Source organism: Enhydra lutris, unplaced genomic scaffold, assembly GCF_002288905.1.
Source record: "Enhydra lutris kenyoni isolate GAN:26980312 unplaced genomic scaffold, ASM228890v2 scaffoldscaffold86, whole genome shotgun sequence".
NCBI classification, from domain to species: Eukaryota; Metazoa; Chordata; class Mammalia; order Carnivora; family Mustelidae; genus Enhydra; species Enhydra lutris.
The window spans coordinates 1,946,455-1,963,153 of NW_019154170.1; the positions used below are offsets into that span (position 1 = coordinate 1,946,455).

Genomic DNA, 16,699 nt, shown 5'->3' on the forward strand with positions numbered 1-16,699 from the left:
TCCAGCCGAGCCAGCCAGGCGCCCCAATGTTTAACTTTTGAAGGGACCACCAAACTGTTCTATGCAGTCGCTGCGTTTTACATTCCCACCAGCAGCGTGCACGGGTCCCAGTCTCTGCATCCTTGTCAGTGCTTCCTGCCTTCCTTTGCTTACTGGGTTTCTCAGTCATGGTCATCCTACTGGGTGTGAAGCGGTATCTCATTATGGTTTTGAATTGCATTTCCAAAGTGACCGATGAGGCCAAGGGTCTTTCTGTGTGCTGGTTGGCCAGTTGCAGATCTTCTTTGAAGAAACATGTATTCATGTGTTTTGCCCATTTTTTAACTGGGTAGTCTGTCTTTTTGTTGTTGAGCTGTGTAAGAGTTTTGTGTGAATTCCGGATAGGTCCCTGTTTTTAAACGCCGACAGCAAAGCACATTATGGGGCAGAAGGAATGGAAGTGAATGTCCCCGAGTTGGGAGCTCAGGGTCATCTAAGGGGATCCAGGCAGTTGCCCTCTGATCCCGTGTTGACCCAGAAGCCTGTATGAGCTGTGGCTGATTTATTCCTGTGGAAAGTAAACTCGAGCATCGGTTGTGGCCTGGGAGAGCAAGGCTCAGGCTGCCCCAGGACAGGGTGCGTGGTCAGGACAGGTAAGTTGCTCCTCGCTGTCCTAGGACCAATCAAGGGAGTGGAGTTTTGCTGAAACGCTCCCTTAATGTTGTCTTGGAAGTGGCCAGATGCATTTGAAGTCCTTGTTTCAGTGTGTGAATTACATTTCGTGCAGTGGCCGCTCAGTAGAAATAGTTAAGCTCCCCATGTAATTGCTTTTTGTAGCCATATTTGAAAAGGTCAAAAAAGAAACTGGTGAAATTAATTTTAATAATGTAAGTCAGCCCGCTCTATCTAAAACATTATCATCTCAACATGTCATCAATATTTTTGAATTCCTGAGATACTTTGCATTCTTTTTTCATACTAGGTCGTAAAAGTTTGGTGTGTGTAGTACCCACACTGAATCATGCCGGGTGGGACATGACATTTTATCAGAAAGACTTGATCTGTGTTTAGACTCCACGAGAGTTCCGTTTGGAGAAAGAAGGAGGTTCATAGCTCCCAGTTGCTGCTGCTGTCCATAAGGGTTTTCACTAACAGTCCGGTATGGACGATCTCATAGTCCCTGATACTGGTTTTTTGAATTTAATTCTGAATTAATTGTAGAAACACAGAAGAGTTGCAGAGAACGTGCAGAGTCCTTGTGTTCTGCACTCCCCGCTTCCCTCATGTCTGTGTTCCCCGTGACCATGATACTGCTATTCATTGGGATTGGTAGACGTTATTAACAGACTTCGGGTTTCCCCGTTTTCTAGTGTTCTTTTTCTGTTCTGGGATCTGCTGCAGGAGCCTGCACGGCGTGTAACATCAGCTCTCTTTTGCCTCCTTCAGTCTGTGATGGTTTATCTGCTTTTCCTCATCTTTTCTGACCTTGATGTTTTAAAAATACTCTGGCCACGCATTTTGAAGAATGCCCATCAACTTGGGCTTGCTTGGTGTATTTTCATGATTACAAGGGGTTGCAGATTTTGGGAGAAGATGACAGAGGAGAAGAGCCCTCCCCGCCCCCATCATATTATCCTAGGGAGGACCTGACGTTAACTTGACTTACTACTGGGGACATTAACCTCGATCCCTTTGTTAAGGTGCAGTCTGCTGGGCTTCCCTGCTGTCATCACTCTCTTTGCATATTCTGCTAGTTGTTAGAAGGAGTCAAGTCCAGCCCACGCTCAGGGAGAGAGAAATTAAGCTTCACATCCCGGTGGGCATCGTTCAAACCACGCTGGTAACTAGTATATCTTTGGAAGAGACACACTGAAAGTACGCATTTGACCTGTTTCTTGTTCAAGTTTCTTCTAGTTTTAGCCGTCTGTCAGTGGTGTTCTATGATGCGCTATTTCCTTCATTTCTTTCATTATTCGCTGGAATTTTTTCTGTAAGGAAGTGTCCGTTCTCCCCTATCTATGTACTTATTCACTCATTTATTTCTATCAGTATGGATTCATGGCTATTTGGTTTTTTTCCTTTGGGTTATAATATATATATGTACATATTAGTATATAATATAATTATGTATTATAATCTATTATTTTCAAACTATTCTCACTCTGGCTAGTGGGACCCCCTCTTGGGGGGCCTTTGTCCCTTTTTGTTATGTTCCCATCGTTTCTTGGGTCCTTCCCTCACTTTCAGGCACCACAGGGTGCTCGGGCTTGCCTTGAGTTTCCCTTCTCTAGCCCTAGAATCAGCCATGTCTGCAGGGGCCCCGCTCCCTGTTACAAAAGAGTGGGACATAACAACCAAGATCTGGGAGTGGAGTGTGTTTTTGCTCCTGGGGCATCACCACGTTTGAGCCTCTCCTGGGACAGAGCTGGGGAGTATGTGCGCGTATCCCGCTGACCCTTGAGTGGCACAAGTTTGAGCTGTGTGGGTCCACACTGATGTGGGGGCTTATTTGGATAAATACTGTTCAGGACTATGAGCATATTTTTTCTTCCTTATGATTTTTAAAGTAATGTGTGCTTTTCTCTAGCTTACTTTATTGTTAAAGAATAGGATATATGATAATACAACGTTGGTCAACAGTAGGCTGTTAGTTAAGTTTTGGGGGGGGTCAGAAGTTTATATGAAGATTTTTGACTGCTGTGGGGGGGGGGAGGGAGATCGGCAGTCCTAACCCCTAAGTTGGTCAAGGGTCACCTGTGCTCCCCATCCCCACCTGCGTGTTATATCTGTGTCTGTCTGTCGGCATGTAGATCACAGTAACCATCAGCTCATACTGATGCCTCCATCTCTGGTCCTGCACCAACATGCCTTTTCTAGCATTCTTCCGTTGCTTAGATTAACTTTCTCTGAGGGGAGATACCTGACCCTCATTATCTACAACATATTTGCTTATTGTTGAAGTCCAGTGGATTGGGAAAGTAGTTTCCAAATTGCTGACCAGTACTCCTAGGAGAAGTAAATTTACTTGCCGGAGTACAGTGTCTGTGTGTAGTTCCTTTTGGTCTTGGGCCTTCTGATGTCTGGCTAAAACACGGCTTCTTCACTGGGTCATTTATTTTATTTTTTTTTAAAAGATTTTACTTATTATTTTTTGACAGAGACACAGCAAGAGAGGGAACACAAGCAGGGGGAGTGGGAGAGGGAGAAGCAGGCTTCCTGTGGAGCTGGGAGCCTGATGCAGGCCTCGATCCCAGGACCCTGGGATCATGACCTGAGCTGAACCAGACACTTAACTGACTGAGCCACCCAGGCGCCCCCTCCAGGTCATTTATGGCAGCTCTGCCCTCCCTCTTGGCGCCGTGGTCATGTCCACATGTGTAATGTGGTCAGATTCAACTGTCACAGTCTACATGCCATCTTGGACCCCTCCTCCTGCCTGTCTGGTTATTTTCATTATTGTTTTAGTTTGTTTCAATTGAAATTCACTCTGGGTTCTGACACGCGGTCATGCATCTGCCACAATAGTGTCGTGCAGAGCAGTTCCAGCCCCCAGGCCCCTGCACACTGTCCCTTTGCAGCAGCAGTCAGGCCCCTGCCCCCATCGGTCCCTTGTAAGCACTCCTCTGTTTCCCATCCCTGGAGTTTGGCTTCTTCCAGATTGTCCCAGAACTGGGGCCACACGGCATGCAGCCCTCTGTCGGTGCAGAATGCGCTGAAGAGTCGCCGTGTTGTCTGAACGCATAGCTCGGTCCTCCTTGGCTGCGCTGCAGGACGTTTCCCTACGTGTGGCGTCAAGGACATTGCAGTGGTTTCTGGTTCTGGGTGATTATGAACACGGTTGCCCTAAACATGCCCATACGGGTTTTTGTTAGAAAGTGAGTTTTCGGTTCCCGTGTGCAGGGCCGCTGGTCGCAGGGAGCGGGTGTGTCCGGCTTTACGGGACGTGTCCGCTGCACGCCACGGTGATGCTCCATGTTCCGGCCTGCGCTCGGGCAGCCGCTCGTCTCCAGGGGTGTGCCGTCGTAGCTCTCTTCTGGAAAAGTAGCTCTGTGGAGATACAGTGCACCTACCGTAGCGTTCATGCACTGAACGTGCACATTCCACTGGTGTTTAGTATGTTCGGAGTTGAGCAGCCATCACCCCAGATTCCAGAACGTTCCCTCACCCACCAGGAAACTGTCCCCATTAGCCATCGCTCCTCATCCTCCCTCCCTTCAGTCCCTCACGGCCACGAAGCTGCTTCTAGCGGTGGATTTGCCTGTTCTGAACCCTTCGTATAAACAGAACCGTGTGGCGTGCAGCCCCTCCAGACTTGCAGCTTCTGGTTAGGGTAACGTCTTCGGAGCTCGTCCGCGTCATAGCGCGCGACAGCACCGCACTCCCATGGCTGCAGACACCCCCCGCCCGTGGACGGACCCCGTGTTGTCTGTCAGCTGTGCATGGTTGCCGCTGCCAGCAGTGCGGTGTGCAGAGATTCTGCCGCTTCTTGGGGGCACGTCGGCGGGAGCGAAGCTGCTGGCTCGTACGGTCATCCACGTTTCATTTTCGTGAGCAGTGCCGTACTGTCCTCCGTAGCCACCGCGTTTACTGTCCCCGCAGCCATGCTGGCGTCCCGTCTCTCCACGCCTCTCCACGTCCTCGCCCGCACTTCCTGTCTGTCTGATTCTAGGCGTCCTAGTGGATGCGGACTCGTACCCGCAAACCCAAGCCGAAATCCCGCAGCCTGAATCCGTAGAGTGGCCTGCCGGCTGACGACAGTCCGCGTCTTTCCGTGGGTTCGTTTGCAGTTCATGTGTTTCCTTTGGTGAAGGGTTTAGAACTTAGGTTGTTTTGTTGTTGTTAGTTGGAAACAATAAGTTTCCTTATTGTTGGGTTTTAAGGGTTTTTAATATACTTTGGGTACAGGTATCTGAATACTGCGAGGGTATTGTGGGGACTCATTCAGCAAGAGCTGGGAGACGTGTAGGGAAAGGCTTACTCTGAGGCCTGCGGGTGTGCGGGGGTTGGCGGGGCGGAGAGGACCAGGAGACGCTCTTCCAGTTGTTTTCTCCATCGGTGCCCGCGGTTCTTGGTCACGCCACTTCAAAGAGTGAAGAGGTAAACCAGACAAAGCGGAGGGCAGTAAAGCAAAAGTCATTGAGCAACAGCAAAGTGACAGTCCCCTCCCCAATGAGGGAGGGGACCCGAAGGGGTAGCCTCTGGAGTTTCTGAGCCTAGGGGTTTTGATGGGCTTGTCAGCTGTTTTAATCTGATTAACGCTCCCTGCACCTGTCACTCAGTCGGATTTTTGTCACCCATCTACGGTATGGGAACAGGTAGAGGATTCCTTCCAGGGTGGTGCAGGAATCCTACTCAGGGTGGTTTTCTCTTGGGAGGGTGGCCCTTGTCCCTGGCTGCCCGCCTTCCAGCTGCGCTTCATCAACAGCAGCAGTGCTGTGGATGCAGAGTCAGGGGCACTTGGGTTCCGAAGGGAGGCTGGGTGGTTGGCAGAGCAACCCACCCCAGGCACACTGGCAGGCCACTGGAGTGTGCTGGCTGGGCGTGGGGATGCCACTTGATCTGTAAAGAGCCTCTCGGGCCCGTGTGTGGGCAGGGGATGTGCTGTTAGACCGTCCCTCCGCTGCTTCTGGGTTCATCTGCCTCTGGTCAGGGCTCCAGAATGCCCAGCAAAGCGCCCATCTCATGCCCGTCCCAGATTGTGTTGTGGTGCCATGGTCACATTACAGAGCATACCTGCTTCAATGTTTCTGGGAATTAATTCAGTGGCTGCCAAACAGGAAGTACTTGTCTGTCCCAGAAGGGGGTGGGTGGGGCTGGGGAGCTGGGCCACTTTGGTGTCCACATGGGAGGGAGGCGCCAGAGCTTGGTCTAGGGCATGGTGCGCGGGTGTGGGGGAAGGAGCTGGAGGGCCGCTGCCCCTCCCTGAGTGTGTGGGCCCCGAAGACGTGACCTGTGCCTTACCTTCACGCCCCCCCCAGTTGGTGACCCTGTGATTTACCTGCTCGTGTTCACGGCCCATTGACCTTGGCTTGGAGTTGCTGTTTTGGTTTGGTTTTGAGTCATTAGCTGAGGCCGGCGGCAGGACTCGGCCGTTCTAGATCTAAGGCATCGTTTGATGTGACTTAATTTTCCTTGGGAATCCTCTTAGATCTGATTTTCTCTTTTGCAAAGTCAAGCAGGTTCCTCTTAGTCCCGAGTTTCTGGCTTGGAGCGGTTGGCAAAACTGAGAGGAGAGAAGGAAATCAGTTGTGAAATGGGAAGGAGAGGTTTTTTACACTCAAAGCGACTGTTCTTTATTTCTCCTGCTGCACAACCCCCCACCCCTCCTACCCCCTCACTCCCCCACCTCCACCCCCTGCTCAGCCCGCGGCCCCTCCTGCACCCTGCAGGTGTTTGTCAGGGAGCGGGCGCTGGCCTGGGCTCACTTTGGCCAACTGTTTGGTGATGAGATGCACCATCAGTGTAATGACACACTCTGGGAGGGGGACACCTATCCGGTGTGCACTCTGACTTTAAGAGATAGCCCAGTTTCCAGAAGTGGTCAAGTGTAAACAAGTTCATTTTGGTTATTAGCTGCTAAGATTAGCTGTCCTCCCTGCCCTCCGCCCCCACCCCTGTAACGAGCTTATTACTGGACACTGAGCCCCGCCGTCACCAACTCTCAGTGGCATCTGAGGTCACAGGAAGGGCATTTTGGTACATTTTATTGGGAAGTTTGCATAGTTTTATTTGAAAGGGTTTTTGGTTTTGTTTTAAAGCGAATTAAAACCGCGCTTGCCAGCTTCTCAGTCACGCGCCCTCAGAGGCTTGGGCGCATCCTGGCTGACTTATGATCTGGGGAAATAGCCACGTGAACCGTGTGGTAGGGTTGGCGGCGAGCTGGCGGGGGTCCCAGGGCCACCGAATCCCGCACTCTTCCGTCCCCCTGCGCCCGTCCCGGCATCGGCCTGCGAAGACACTCTCTTTTGGGCCGGGCAGGGCTTTTCCCACCGGCCCTCCACTTAAATTGAGACTTGGTATGTGAGAGCCGGTCTTGAAGGATTGGGTGGAGAGCTCACATTCTCCCCTCCCGGCCTGCCCACACTTCTAGGGTCACCACTAGCTCGGCCCTGTGCCCACATGGGGGTCAGCTGTTGGGGGCTCCGCAGAGCTCCGGAGGCAGGTCGCCCTCTGCACAGGGACCGTTGGCTGGCTCTGGCAGCCTCACTGGGGCAGTGCTGAGGAGCCGGGACAGGAGGGACTTTGTGCCGGAGACCCAGGGAAAGGCCGGGGGGCTGCCGAGTTGTGACAGGCCACGTAAATGCCAGCTCGCTGTGTGGCTCTGATGGCCTTTCCCTGCAGCGTCCTGCTGTTCCTCTGTGAGGGACCCCAGAAGCACCTCTGTTTCCTAGAGGGCAGCATCTGGAGCGGTGCAAAGAAGCACCTCGTAAGAGCGCATGTGCGTGAGCAGAGGCACAGCCTGATCCCGGCACGCGGGGAGGGACAGTCCACCCTCTGGCTTGGCTCCCTAACCAGTGCTTTCTCCTGGGCTCCTTGAGAAGGGGATGGAGGAGTCCGCCTGGACTCTGCTTCCCTGAGAGTCTTTCCTGACTGCTTACCGCATTTCCTGTGAAGGTGGGAATCACGGAACTGAGTCATTTGCACAGTCACCCCCCAGAGTGAGGGAGAGGTGCAGGTGAGGGATGTCGGGCAGGCCGGACTGTCAACATTAGGCCACCCCGTGCTCACTCAGGGTGCAGCTCTGGGCTCCTGCGGCCTCAGGTCTGACTGTTCATCACGGCCGAGCAGCTGTGTGGCAGGCAGAGGCGGGCCCGACGGACGCCCTTCCCGGCCAGAGGCCCGGTCTCTTCTTGCTCCTCGCCTTGTACACCCGGAAGCCTGTGGTTTTGTTTCCTCCCCTCACTGAGGCTCAGAGCGGTGGCGTGGCTTGTCCGGGGTCTCACAGTGAGTTGGTGGCAAGGCTGCTCTGGCATCCAGAAGGTCTTGGACCCCAGAGCCCACAGTTTTCAGCCCACATTGCCCTGTTTTCCTTAAGTCTTTTAAAGTCGTTTTTCTGCCCCTAACTACAGAGGTGATGTGTGTGGGCAGCAGGAATCGCGGTCCTCTCTCCAGTCTGTCTCCTTGAAGTCACCACTGTAAGCAGTTAGTGATGTCCTTCCAGAAACAGTTTTTTCTGTGGGGCTTGTGTATGTGAGAGACAGGGAGGGAGGGGGGGAGATGCATTTTAAAACACGTCTCTGTGGACCCCCCCACATCGGCGCCCCGAACTCTGCCTCGTTGTTTACGATGGCTGTGCGGCGCTCCCTCTAGCTTAGACAGGCTGTAATGTCCCTGACGGCTCCTGTGGAGGGACACTGGGCACCTCGAGGCCTCTCACTTCGGGCGTGCCTCAGTGACCCTCCTCGAACCTCGGAGTCCTAGAAATGGGATTTCAGGTTTGGTAGTGGCGGCTGTGCATGGAGCTGCCCTTGCTCTTTCCTGGGCGCCCCCGCTGTCCCCTGCGGGCGCACCGTGGGAGCCGGGGGCCCGGGCGTGGCAGGGCTGTGTCCACAGGAAGACGCCAGAGGCCGTGGTCCGTGGACTCGAGTGCCTGACCTTTGTTGGTCCCACGTGGCCTTGACAAATGATGAAATGCCACCAAACCTCAGTTTCCTCTTGTGACGTGTGGTGAGAGCAGCGACTAAGTCACAGAGCATTTGTGAGCGGGAAGTGAGGGGCTGGGTAAAGCCTGTGGTGCAGCGCCTAGCCCCCGGGACGGCTCCCTGAGTGGTGCTGGTGGCAGCGTGGCCGCTTGAAGCAGAGAGTGAAGTGTCCGCTGAGTGGACCTAGGGCTGGAGGGTTTTGTTGGGCTCCTCTGGGCTCCTGGAAGGGCTCTGTCTGTGCCCTGGTCCCCAGTACCAGGAGAGGGTCCGTCTGCGGCAGGCGGTCCACAGATGCCCAGGGCAGAGCTGTGAGCAGGGCTGGCTGGAGGAAAGCCTGTGCCTTGAGAGCCTTTTAATGTAGAAAACTTAAAGATACCTATGGAAGTGGAGAGAGGAGCAGAGCAGACCGCGGCGCGGCCCGGCAGCTGCACACGGGGCCACAGGGCGCTGCTCACTGCTGGTCCCGGCATTAGTTTGAAGCAAGTGCAAGACAGCCTGTATTTTTATCTGTAAATGTTTCAGTCTGTGTCTGTAAACAATAAGACTCTTTTAAAGTATTTAACCACAACGTCATCATAGCTGGGAATGAGCAGATTAACAGTTCCTAATATCAAATGTCCAGTGTCAGTTTTATTTTATTTTCACGTATATATATATTTTAATAATTTGTTCAGATCAGGATTCAGAGAAGGTCGACGCCTGGTTGCTGGTTGCTGCGTTTCTTAAGCTTCTGTAAATCTCGCGCGTCTCTCCATCTCTCTTTCTCCCTTGCAAAGCATTTTAGGAAGCTGTATGGGTTGTCCCGTGGGGAGGTTACTAACTACAGCCCTGTAAGCTGGCAGGTGGATACAGGGCCACGATCAGGTTCACGTTTAACTATTTTTTTTGAACCCCGAGGCCTTCTAACAGGGATGGCAGACAGAAGTGTGGGCAGGGCCCAGATGGCCCGGACTTCGCCCCGAGGCTCTCCTCAGCTGGTGTGTTCTGAGGGGCACACGGGGTGGGGTAGTCAACCCGGGGGTCCTCCAGGGCCAGCCCACCCTACTGCAGAAGAGGGTGGGGCCCGAGGTGGTCGAGGGGCAGCAGCTGAAACCACAGGTGTGGTCAGCCACCCCCACGGCGGTGGGCGGTGGGCCGTGGCTGGGGCTCCCGTGGCCTGGACTGCCCGAACTTGGTGGATGAGTCCACGCACCGTCAGCTTGGGCGCTGGCACCAGTCTGTCCGGTTCCTCTGCGTCCTAGTCTGCTGAGTCTGGAGAGACACGCTGGCCCATGGCCAGCATCCTGGACAGTGGGTGGCTGCCTGTGGCCCGCGCCAAGAACGTTGGAGGCCAGCTTCGGCTGCCTTTGCTGAGAGTGGGGCACCCGTAGGGTCTGGCTGAAAGGACAAGGATCTTGCTCTCGGGTCTGTGGGCCCAGCACACCCTGAACCTGGGTGCTCCTCACCGAACACACTGCTCTTGGAGGTGTTGCCGTGCCGCCTGCGTCTCATGAGAAGCCGGCTGGTTTCCCGGGCACGGGACGTCACAGGCCAGATGGAGGTCTCCACGCAGAGGCAGCTCTGGTCAGCCCTTCTCAGTGCGCTGTGATGCACACCTCGGCTGCCAGCGGCCGACACACGGTGGGCGCTCAGGGAAGGCCTCCACCCGGCCCACGTGCTGTGTGCCCAGCTCTGGGGAGCCCTAAAGCGCCCCTCCTGCTTGGCTCCAGGGGCCAGGGCTTCCAGCGAGCGCGGGCCGCCCGTGTGGCACCAGGCAGCTCGCCCACCTGTGCAGTTTCTTCATCCGCGAAACGGGGCCACTGAGCATCCGTCTTCTGGACTGTGAAGCAGTTGCATGTGTTAAGTGCTTAGAAAAGCGCCTGGCCGTGGTAGACGCTGGTGGATGCCGGGCACGGTGGGCTCAGCCCCGGGCCTTCCGCTCCACCCCTGCGTGCAGCAGCTAGAGCCACAGAGCAGCCCTTCGGTGGCCCCGTGAGCTCCTGTTTTCCTGCTGGCGGATCCTGTGGCTTCAGTCACTGTCTGGCGGGTCTCCCAGGTGACCTCCTACAGCCTAGAGCTCTTTCTGGTAAAAGCGATAGCTTCCCTTTCTCCACGGTACCAAGCTGAGGCCATTAGCTGCCTTTGCACTGAGTCCCCTCACAGAATTTCCAGGGAAATAGCGAAACACCTGCAGGAGGAGGAGGGGAGCATTAGCAAGCCTCCCCCCCTGCCCACTGCCCCGCCATCCCCTGGCTCCTGCACTTAAGGCACGTGGCTGCGCTCGGTGGGCAGTCTCTCTAGCCCGTTTCATTTTGGAGCAAGCCCCAGACGTCATGATTTCATCTGTCCCTGTCTCAGAACGTGTCTCTAAGAGACGATGACTGCTTTTTAATAATAAAATAATAATACCAGTATCACACCTACAAATGAGCAATTCCTTAATATGCAGCGTGGAAAGTTTTTTTCCTGTTTGAATCAGGATCTACAGGTAAGACCAACGTGCTGTGATTCGTGTGTTGGCCCCGTGAAAAGGCATAAAAGAAGGGAAGAGTCTCCCTCTACCACTGCTTCTCTCAGCAATTTACATGTGAAGAAACTGGCTCATTTGTCCTGGGTAGTTCTGTGTCACCCGGCTCTCTGTTGCTTCTGTGCGCGTGCTGTTTGTCATCCAGCGCCATCCTCTAATTCGTGTGTTCCCAGTCAACGTGAACTTGAATGTGGAGCTGAATCCTCCCTGGGAGGGGGTGCGAAGGCCTCGTCTGTGGCCGGTGTTCGTGCTGTTGGCCACGGCGGGTGAACAGTGCCCCCAATCCCTGACCCATTAGGAGGACAGAATGGCGGTGCTCAAGTTCCTGCCGCACGCAGTAGCCGTAGACCCTGTGCAGGCTGCCTCTCGGATCTTCTGTGTTTTTACCTCGCAGAAAGGCAGGACAAATGCTTGATGTGGTTTTTGTGTGTGTGTGTGTGTGTGTGTGTGTGTGTGCTTTTTTTTTTTTTTTCCTCCCTTTATTTGCCAGGTCCAGACCCTGCTTCCTGCGGTGGCGTCCTGCAAGCCAGAGGGAGTTTGCTTTCTGGGACACAGATCTGGCCTTGTTCTTTCTTATTTTTTTTTTTTTAAGGGTTGCTGTTGTTTCTTAAAAGATTTTATTTATTTTTTTTTGACAAAGAGAGAGTGTACAAGCAGGGGGACTGGCAGGGAGAGGGAGAAACAGGCTCCCGTTGAGCAGAGAGCCCAACGTGGGGCTCAATCCCAGAACCCTGGGATCATGACCTGAGCCGAAGGCAGACGCCCGCACAACCAAGTCCCCCAGGTGTCCCTGGGCTTGTTCCTTCTGAGTCCAGATCCCCCTGTAGACACCTCTGCCCCCAGGATGTGGCCAAGGCCCATCTCTCCAGGTCACCTGTTGCCAGTGCAGTCCTCCCTCCCTTTCCAGCTATAGCCATCTGGACTGTTGGGGCTCTAGGAAGGTCTGTGCTGTGGCCTATGCAGCTTCCCCCCACCCCCTTCTTGACTGACTCATGGCCCCTCTCTAACCCTAACCCTAACCCTTCAAGGTGGCCCCCTGTCCACCCCCACTGTTGGGTCATGCTCTACTTTTGCCTATCTTAACATCTCATTCCTTGGACAAAAATGTCCTGAGTGCAGGATGGGTCCCCACAGCCCCTGCCTCCAAGGGGTTCCCAGGTTGGTGGGGACACCGCCCCGCGGCGACAAGCGCCTCCGTGAGGTTGGCAGGATCCATGCAGGCATGGGGAGTGGGGGCGTGAGCTGCATTCAGGGGTCCGGTAGAGTTTGATATGGGGGCTTCTTTCTCTTCCTTAGCGAGCAGTTGGAAAGCAGCTGGCCGGCGGCCCTGGAGCAGAGATCCCCATGGCCCGCCTGCACACTCCTCCCGGGATTGCCAACCCTCCACGTAGGCAGGAGGAAGAATGATGCCGAGCCTTCCTCTCTACACTGAGTGTTTGACTTGGGAAGGCCAGCGCTCCCTAGGCCGACCTCCTCACCTCTCATCACTTAGACCAGGCCACATGTCCTCCTCGGGCCAGGGGAACAGTTTCCAAGTCTGCTTTAGATGGGCCGGGGGTGGAAACCATTCCTGCTGACCCTGAGCTGCTGTGAAGAGGACAAGGCCTGAGTTACCTCTCTGGTTGGCACTACCTTGGGAAGGCCTCTTTACGTGTCTTCTTTGTACAGGCTTGAGGTCCCAAAAGGCAGAGTCTGTGTCTCTTTCATTCAACAGGTGCACCTTCTCCTTGTGGCCTAAATGGGGGGGAAGGGGGCGAGTTGTCCACACGCAACTGCAGGATCCCACTTCTGTCCCCTTTATTCAGACACGGGCACAGGGCTGGCCGGCTTCCCACGCCCAGGTGTCGCCCACCCATTAGAGCTTAAAAAACCCAGCATGGCTCACATAAACTGTGCGACCGCTGGCCAGGGAGATGGAGGAGGGGGGCGGGGAGAGGCGGCCTGAGCCGCTGGCTGCAGTCAGAGTGGCAGGAATGAGGCTCAGCCCTGGCCTCTGCTCCCTTTTCCCTCCAGGACTCTGACCCTGCCGGTCTGGGTAGAGGGAAGGGTAGAAAAAAGAGTGTGGGCACGCCTACGTGGGAGGCTCCATGCTTCTCTTCTTTCCCCTGCCGGCCCCATCCTGAAGTGAGAGCCCCTTCACCAGCACCCTGGGTCCGAGGTTTTCTCTCTTGCTGGAGAGCATTTTTAAAAATTGCCTATAATTCACATATCAGAAAATTCCCTTTTGAAGCGTCCAAAGTCCGTGGTTTTTTAGTATATTCACAGTGTTGTGTGGCCATCAGTCTTCTAATTCTAGAACATTCCATCACCCCAGAAAACAGCCTCATCCCTACCAGCAGTCACTCCTCATCCCTAGGCCCCTGGTTCCTGACAACTACAAGTTCCCCTCCCGTCCGTGGAGGGGCCTATTCTAGACGTGTCACACACGTGGACTTACACCCTGTGAGGCCTTCTGCGCCTGAGCATCGTGGGCTCAGGGTCTGTCCCCCCGGGCAGCGCCTGTTGGCGTCTCGCTCCTGTTTGTGGCTGAGAGGCGCACCCGTGCGTGGAGGGACGCGTCACGTTCATCCGTGGTGACACTGGGGTTGCGTCCGCTTTGGACTGGTGAATCTGGCTGTGCTGCGGACACAGATGTACCAGTGTTCGTGTGAACGTGTTTTCATTTCTCTTGGCTGTGTATCAGGAGAGGCGTATGGGGCGGTTACTCTGCAGCAGACGTGGGGGGGGGCCCCCCGACGGCCCTCGGGAGTGACGGCCGTGGGCACGGGGCAGGGACGGCACGCTCCAGGGGCACTCATGGGGCGCCCGTGCCCCACGTTCTCGCCACCACTTGAGATTTCCCACTTCGTAGAGTGGCCGCGCTGGGGGCTGGGAGGTGTGGTCTCGTGGTTCGGACCGGCCTGTCCCCGGTCATCGGTGATGCTGGGCCTCTTCTCGTGTGCCTGTCGGCCATTTGGACGTCTTTGGAGCTGCCCCCCACTCCACCAGGAAGGGAACACGGGGTGGAGACTGTGGGGTCGCAGGTCTCGGAGCCTGGACTCGGGCCCCCGTACTGCCACTCGTCCGCCGAGTCTCGAAGCCTCGGTGTCTCCGTTTGTTGATGGGTGCCGTGAGGGTCGAAGGAGGGGGCTTCTCCACCAGCAGGAGTATTTCCAGTAACTGTCTGAGAACATCATTCTTCATGGTCCGTGTTTCTCTCATGGGGCCTGCTTTGCTGGGTGCAGAGCAAATAGTAAGTTAATTTATTTTGGATAACGGAATAGAGAAGGAGGCGCACGAGAGAAGCAGATAAGGGCCTGGGGGGAGAGACGGGGAGGCCTGGCACAGGATGGTGAGAGGGCCACCGGCAGGGCGTGTGTCCTGTGGCTGTCCCCATGGCCTCCTGCCCGCCCCTCTGAGGTGAACTTCCTTGTCTTCTTTGTTGAAGGAGGAGCCCCGGAAGGTTTGCTTCACCTATGACCTGTTCCTGAACCTGGAGGGCAACCCGCCTGTGAACCACCTGCGCTGTGAGAAGCTCACCTTCAACAACCCCACCATCGAGTTCCGGTACAAGCTGCTGATGGCTGGCGGGGTGAGTGAGCCCCCACTCAGATGGGCACCGGGGGCGCCGGCCACTCGGGCGTGGTGCTGCACAGCTGCTGGTGTGCGGCAGCCTCGGTGCTGGGGGGCCTGTGGGGTTCCCAGGCCCGTCTCTTCTGCGTCGTTGGGTGCCCGAGACCTGGAGAGGCGGCCGCCGTGCGTCGGATCCGGGTGTCCCGAGTCGGTGCTGGGGCGTTGTCCGCTGTGAATGACTAGTGACTAGTTACCCACAGAGTTTCCTGGTTGACTGTGGTTAATTAGCATCTTTCTCCATGGGAAGGAGGGGTGGGAGGAACGGGCGTGGGGCCAGGCTGTGAGTGTGGCGAGGCGCAGGAGCCAGCTTTGAACTGGATCGGCGAGGCTGGGCTGGGACTGCGCCATCTGGGGAAGCAGCGGGGGCTCCCTGTGGGGTTCCCTGGTGATGCGCGTCGCCTCGCGGTTCTGTCCGAGTGAGGCCAGACAGAGGCATCAGCTCTTGGAACCCAGGCCTCGTGGCTGGGCATCCGTGTGTGGTGGCTGCGTGCTGGGAGCACGGTTGAGAACCGGAGGAGGGGTGCTTGGTGTAGATGGGATGCTTGGTTGTGGAGGAGGAGGGGTGCCTTGGGAGAGGCTGGACCATGTGTGCCGAGGGAGGGCCAGGCTGAGGACGCAGGGCATCCCAGAGCCCCCTGTTGGCACCCCAGCATTGCTGGGCATTTGCCCAGCTGCCAGCCAGGAGGGCACGGGTGCGGGCTGCAAATGCGGGTGTGCGTGGTGGGCCTGGCCGCCCCCCTGGGAGCACAGGAGTCTGGTTGGGCTTCTGTAGGCCTCCAGAGCAGTCCTTTCTGACTCAGCTGGGGCTTTTACACTTTGTTTTTCTTTTTTTTTTTAAAGACTTTATTTATTTGACAGAGATCGTAAGTAGGCAGACAGGCAGGCAGAGAGAGGGAGGAGCAGGCTCCCTGCGGAGCAGAGAGCCCGATGTGGGGCTCGATCCCAGGACCCTGAGATCATGACCTGAGCTGAAGGCAGAGGCTTTAACCCACTGAGCCACCCAGGCGCCCCTGTTTTTCTTTTTTAATAAAGGCACTCACTTATTCATTGTAGAGAATTTGATTATGTTCTGCCAGGTTCCTTATAAAAAATGAGTGTGCGATTATCATCCAGCACGTGACGGCTGATGGGAACAAACAGGGAGGTGCTGGAACCCGTTCACAGAGGCATGTGTCCTGAAGTTTGCCGGGTGTCCCGGAAGAGCCGAGGAAGTGGGCGGGGCTGCCGAGGTCCGGGCTGCTCCCCAGCTCGGCTTCGCCACCTTCTTTCCATAGCCAGACGCTACGAGAGCATGTCCCCAGAGGCTGCGTAGTCAGCCTGGCTTTGGGAGGCACACGGCGCTTAGCATTCCTGGCCTCCCAGAGCTTCGGGACCCCAGAGGGACTGTCCCCCGCTGCCCCCTGCGTAAGGAGGTTTTCTTTGCTAAGAAGAGATGAAGGCTCCATGTGCATCATCAAAACATATAAAACTGGAGGGCGGAGGCGGCGACGGGGAGAGGTTGGGAGTGCAGGTCCGGTGAGCCGTTGGGAAGGGCCAGTCGTGGAAGGAGGAGGCAGAGCCTGGCACTGTGGTCTCTGCCCGGTGCTTCTCACCCCAGGGAGGGCCACCTGGAGAACTGAATGGTTGGTCAGGAACTTTCTCACCCTTCGGGGCTGTAGGCCTCTGGGGCTTGCCCTGGGCTGATAGCAGAGCAGGGCTCTCCGGTCTTAGGGCAGCTGGAGCCCTGGATAGGATAGTAGCTCCCAGCACGTGAGTCGTGGTCCTCCTGTGCCATTCTGAGCGGAGCATCCCCACTGGGACTGGCATTTGCCGTCTTGTGGCAGATGACCTCAGACCCGCCCGAGTTGATGTCGGTGCCGAAAAAACTGAAGTCACGAGCCGACCCATAGGTTGGTGAGACCTGTCTTGCTGGCCGCCCCTCTGCCGGCGGTCTCCCAGAGCCCTGTGACCCCTCGCCCGA

The 16,699-nt window shown here is 55.7% G+C and overlaps 1 protein-coding gene across 2 annotated transcripts in view; it reads left to right on the forward strand.

Annotated features, from left to right (window-relative positions):
- Nucleotides 1-16,699, forward strand: part of LOC111161748 (MLLT1, super elongation complex subunit) — a 64,999-nt gene that overhangs the window by 30,070 nt on the left and 18,230 nt on the right. For both annotated transcript variants that reach the window (XM_022525658.1, XM_022525659.1), the window contains one exon: nt 14,555-14,698. In XM_022525658.1, coding sequence (XP_022381366.1) covers nt 14,555-14,698 — 144 coding nt within the window. The remainder of the gene's footprint in view (nt 1-14,554; nt 14,699-16,699) is intronic.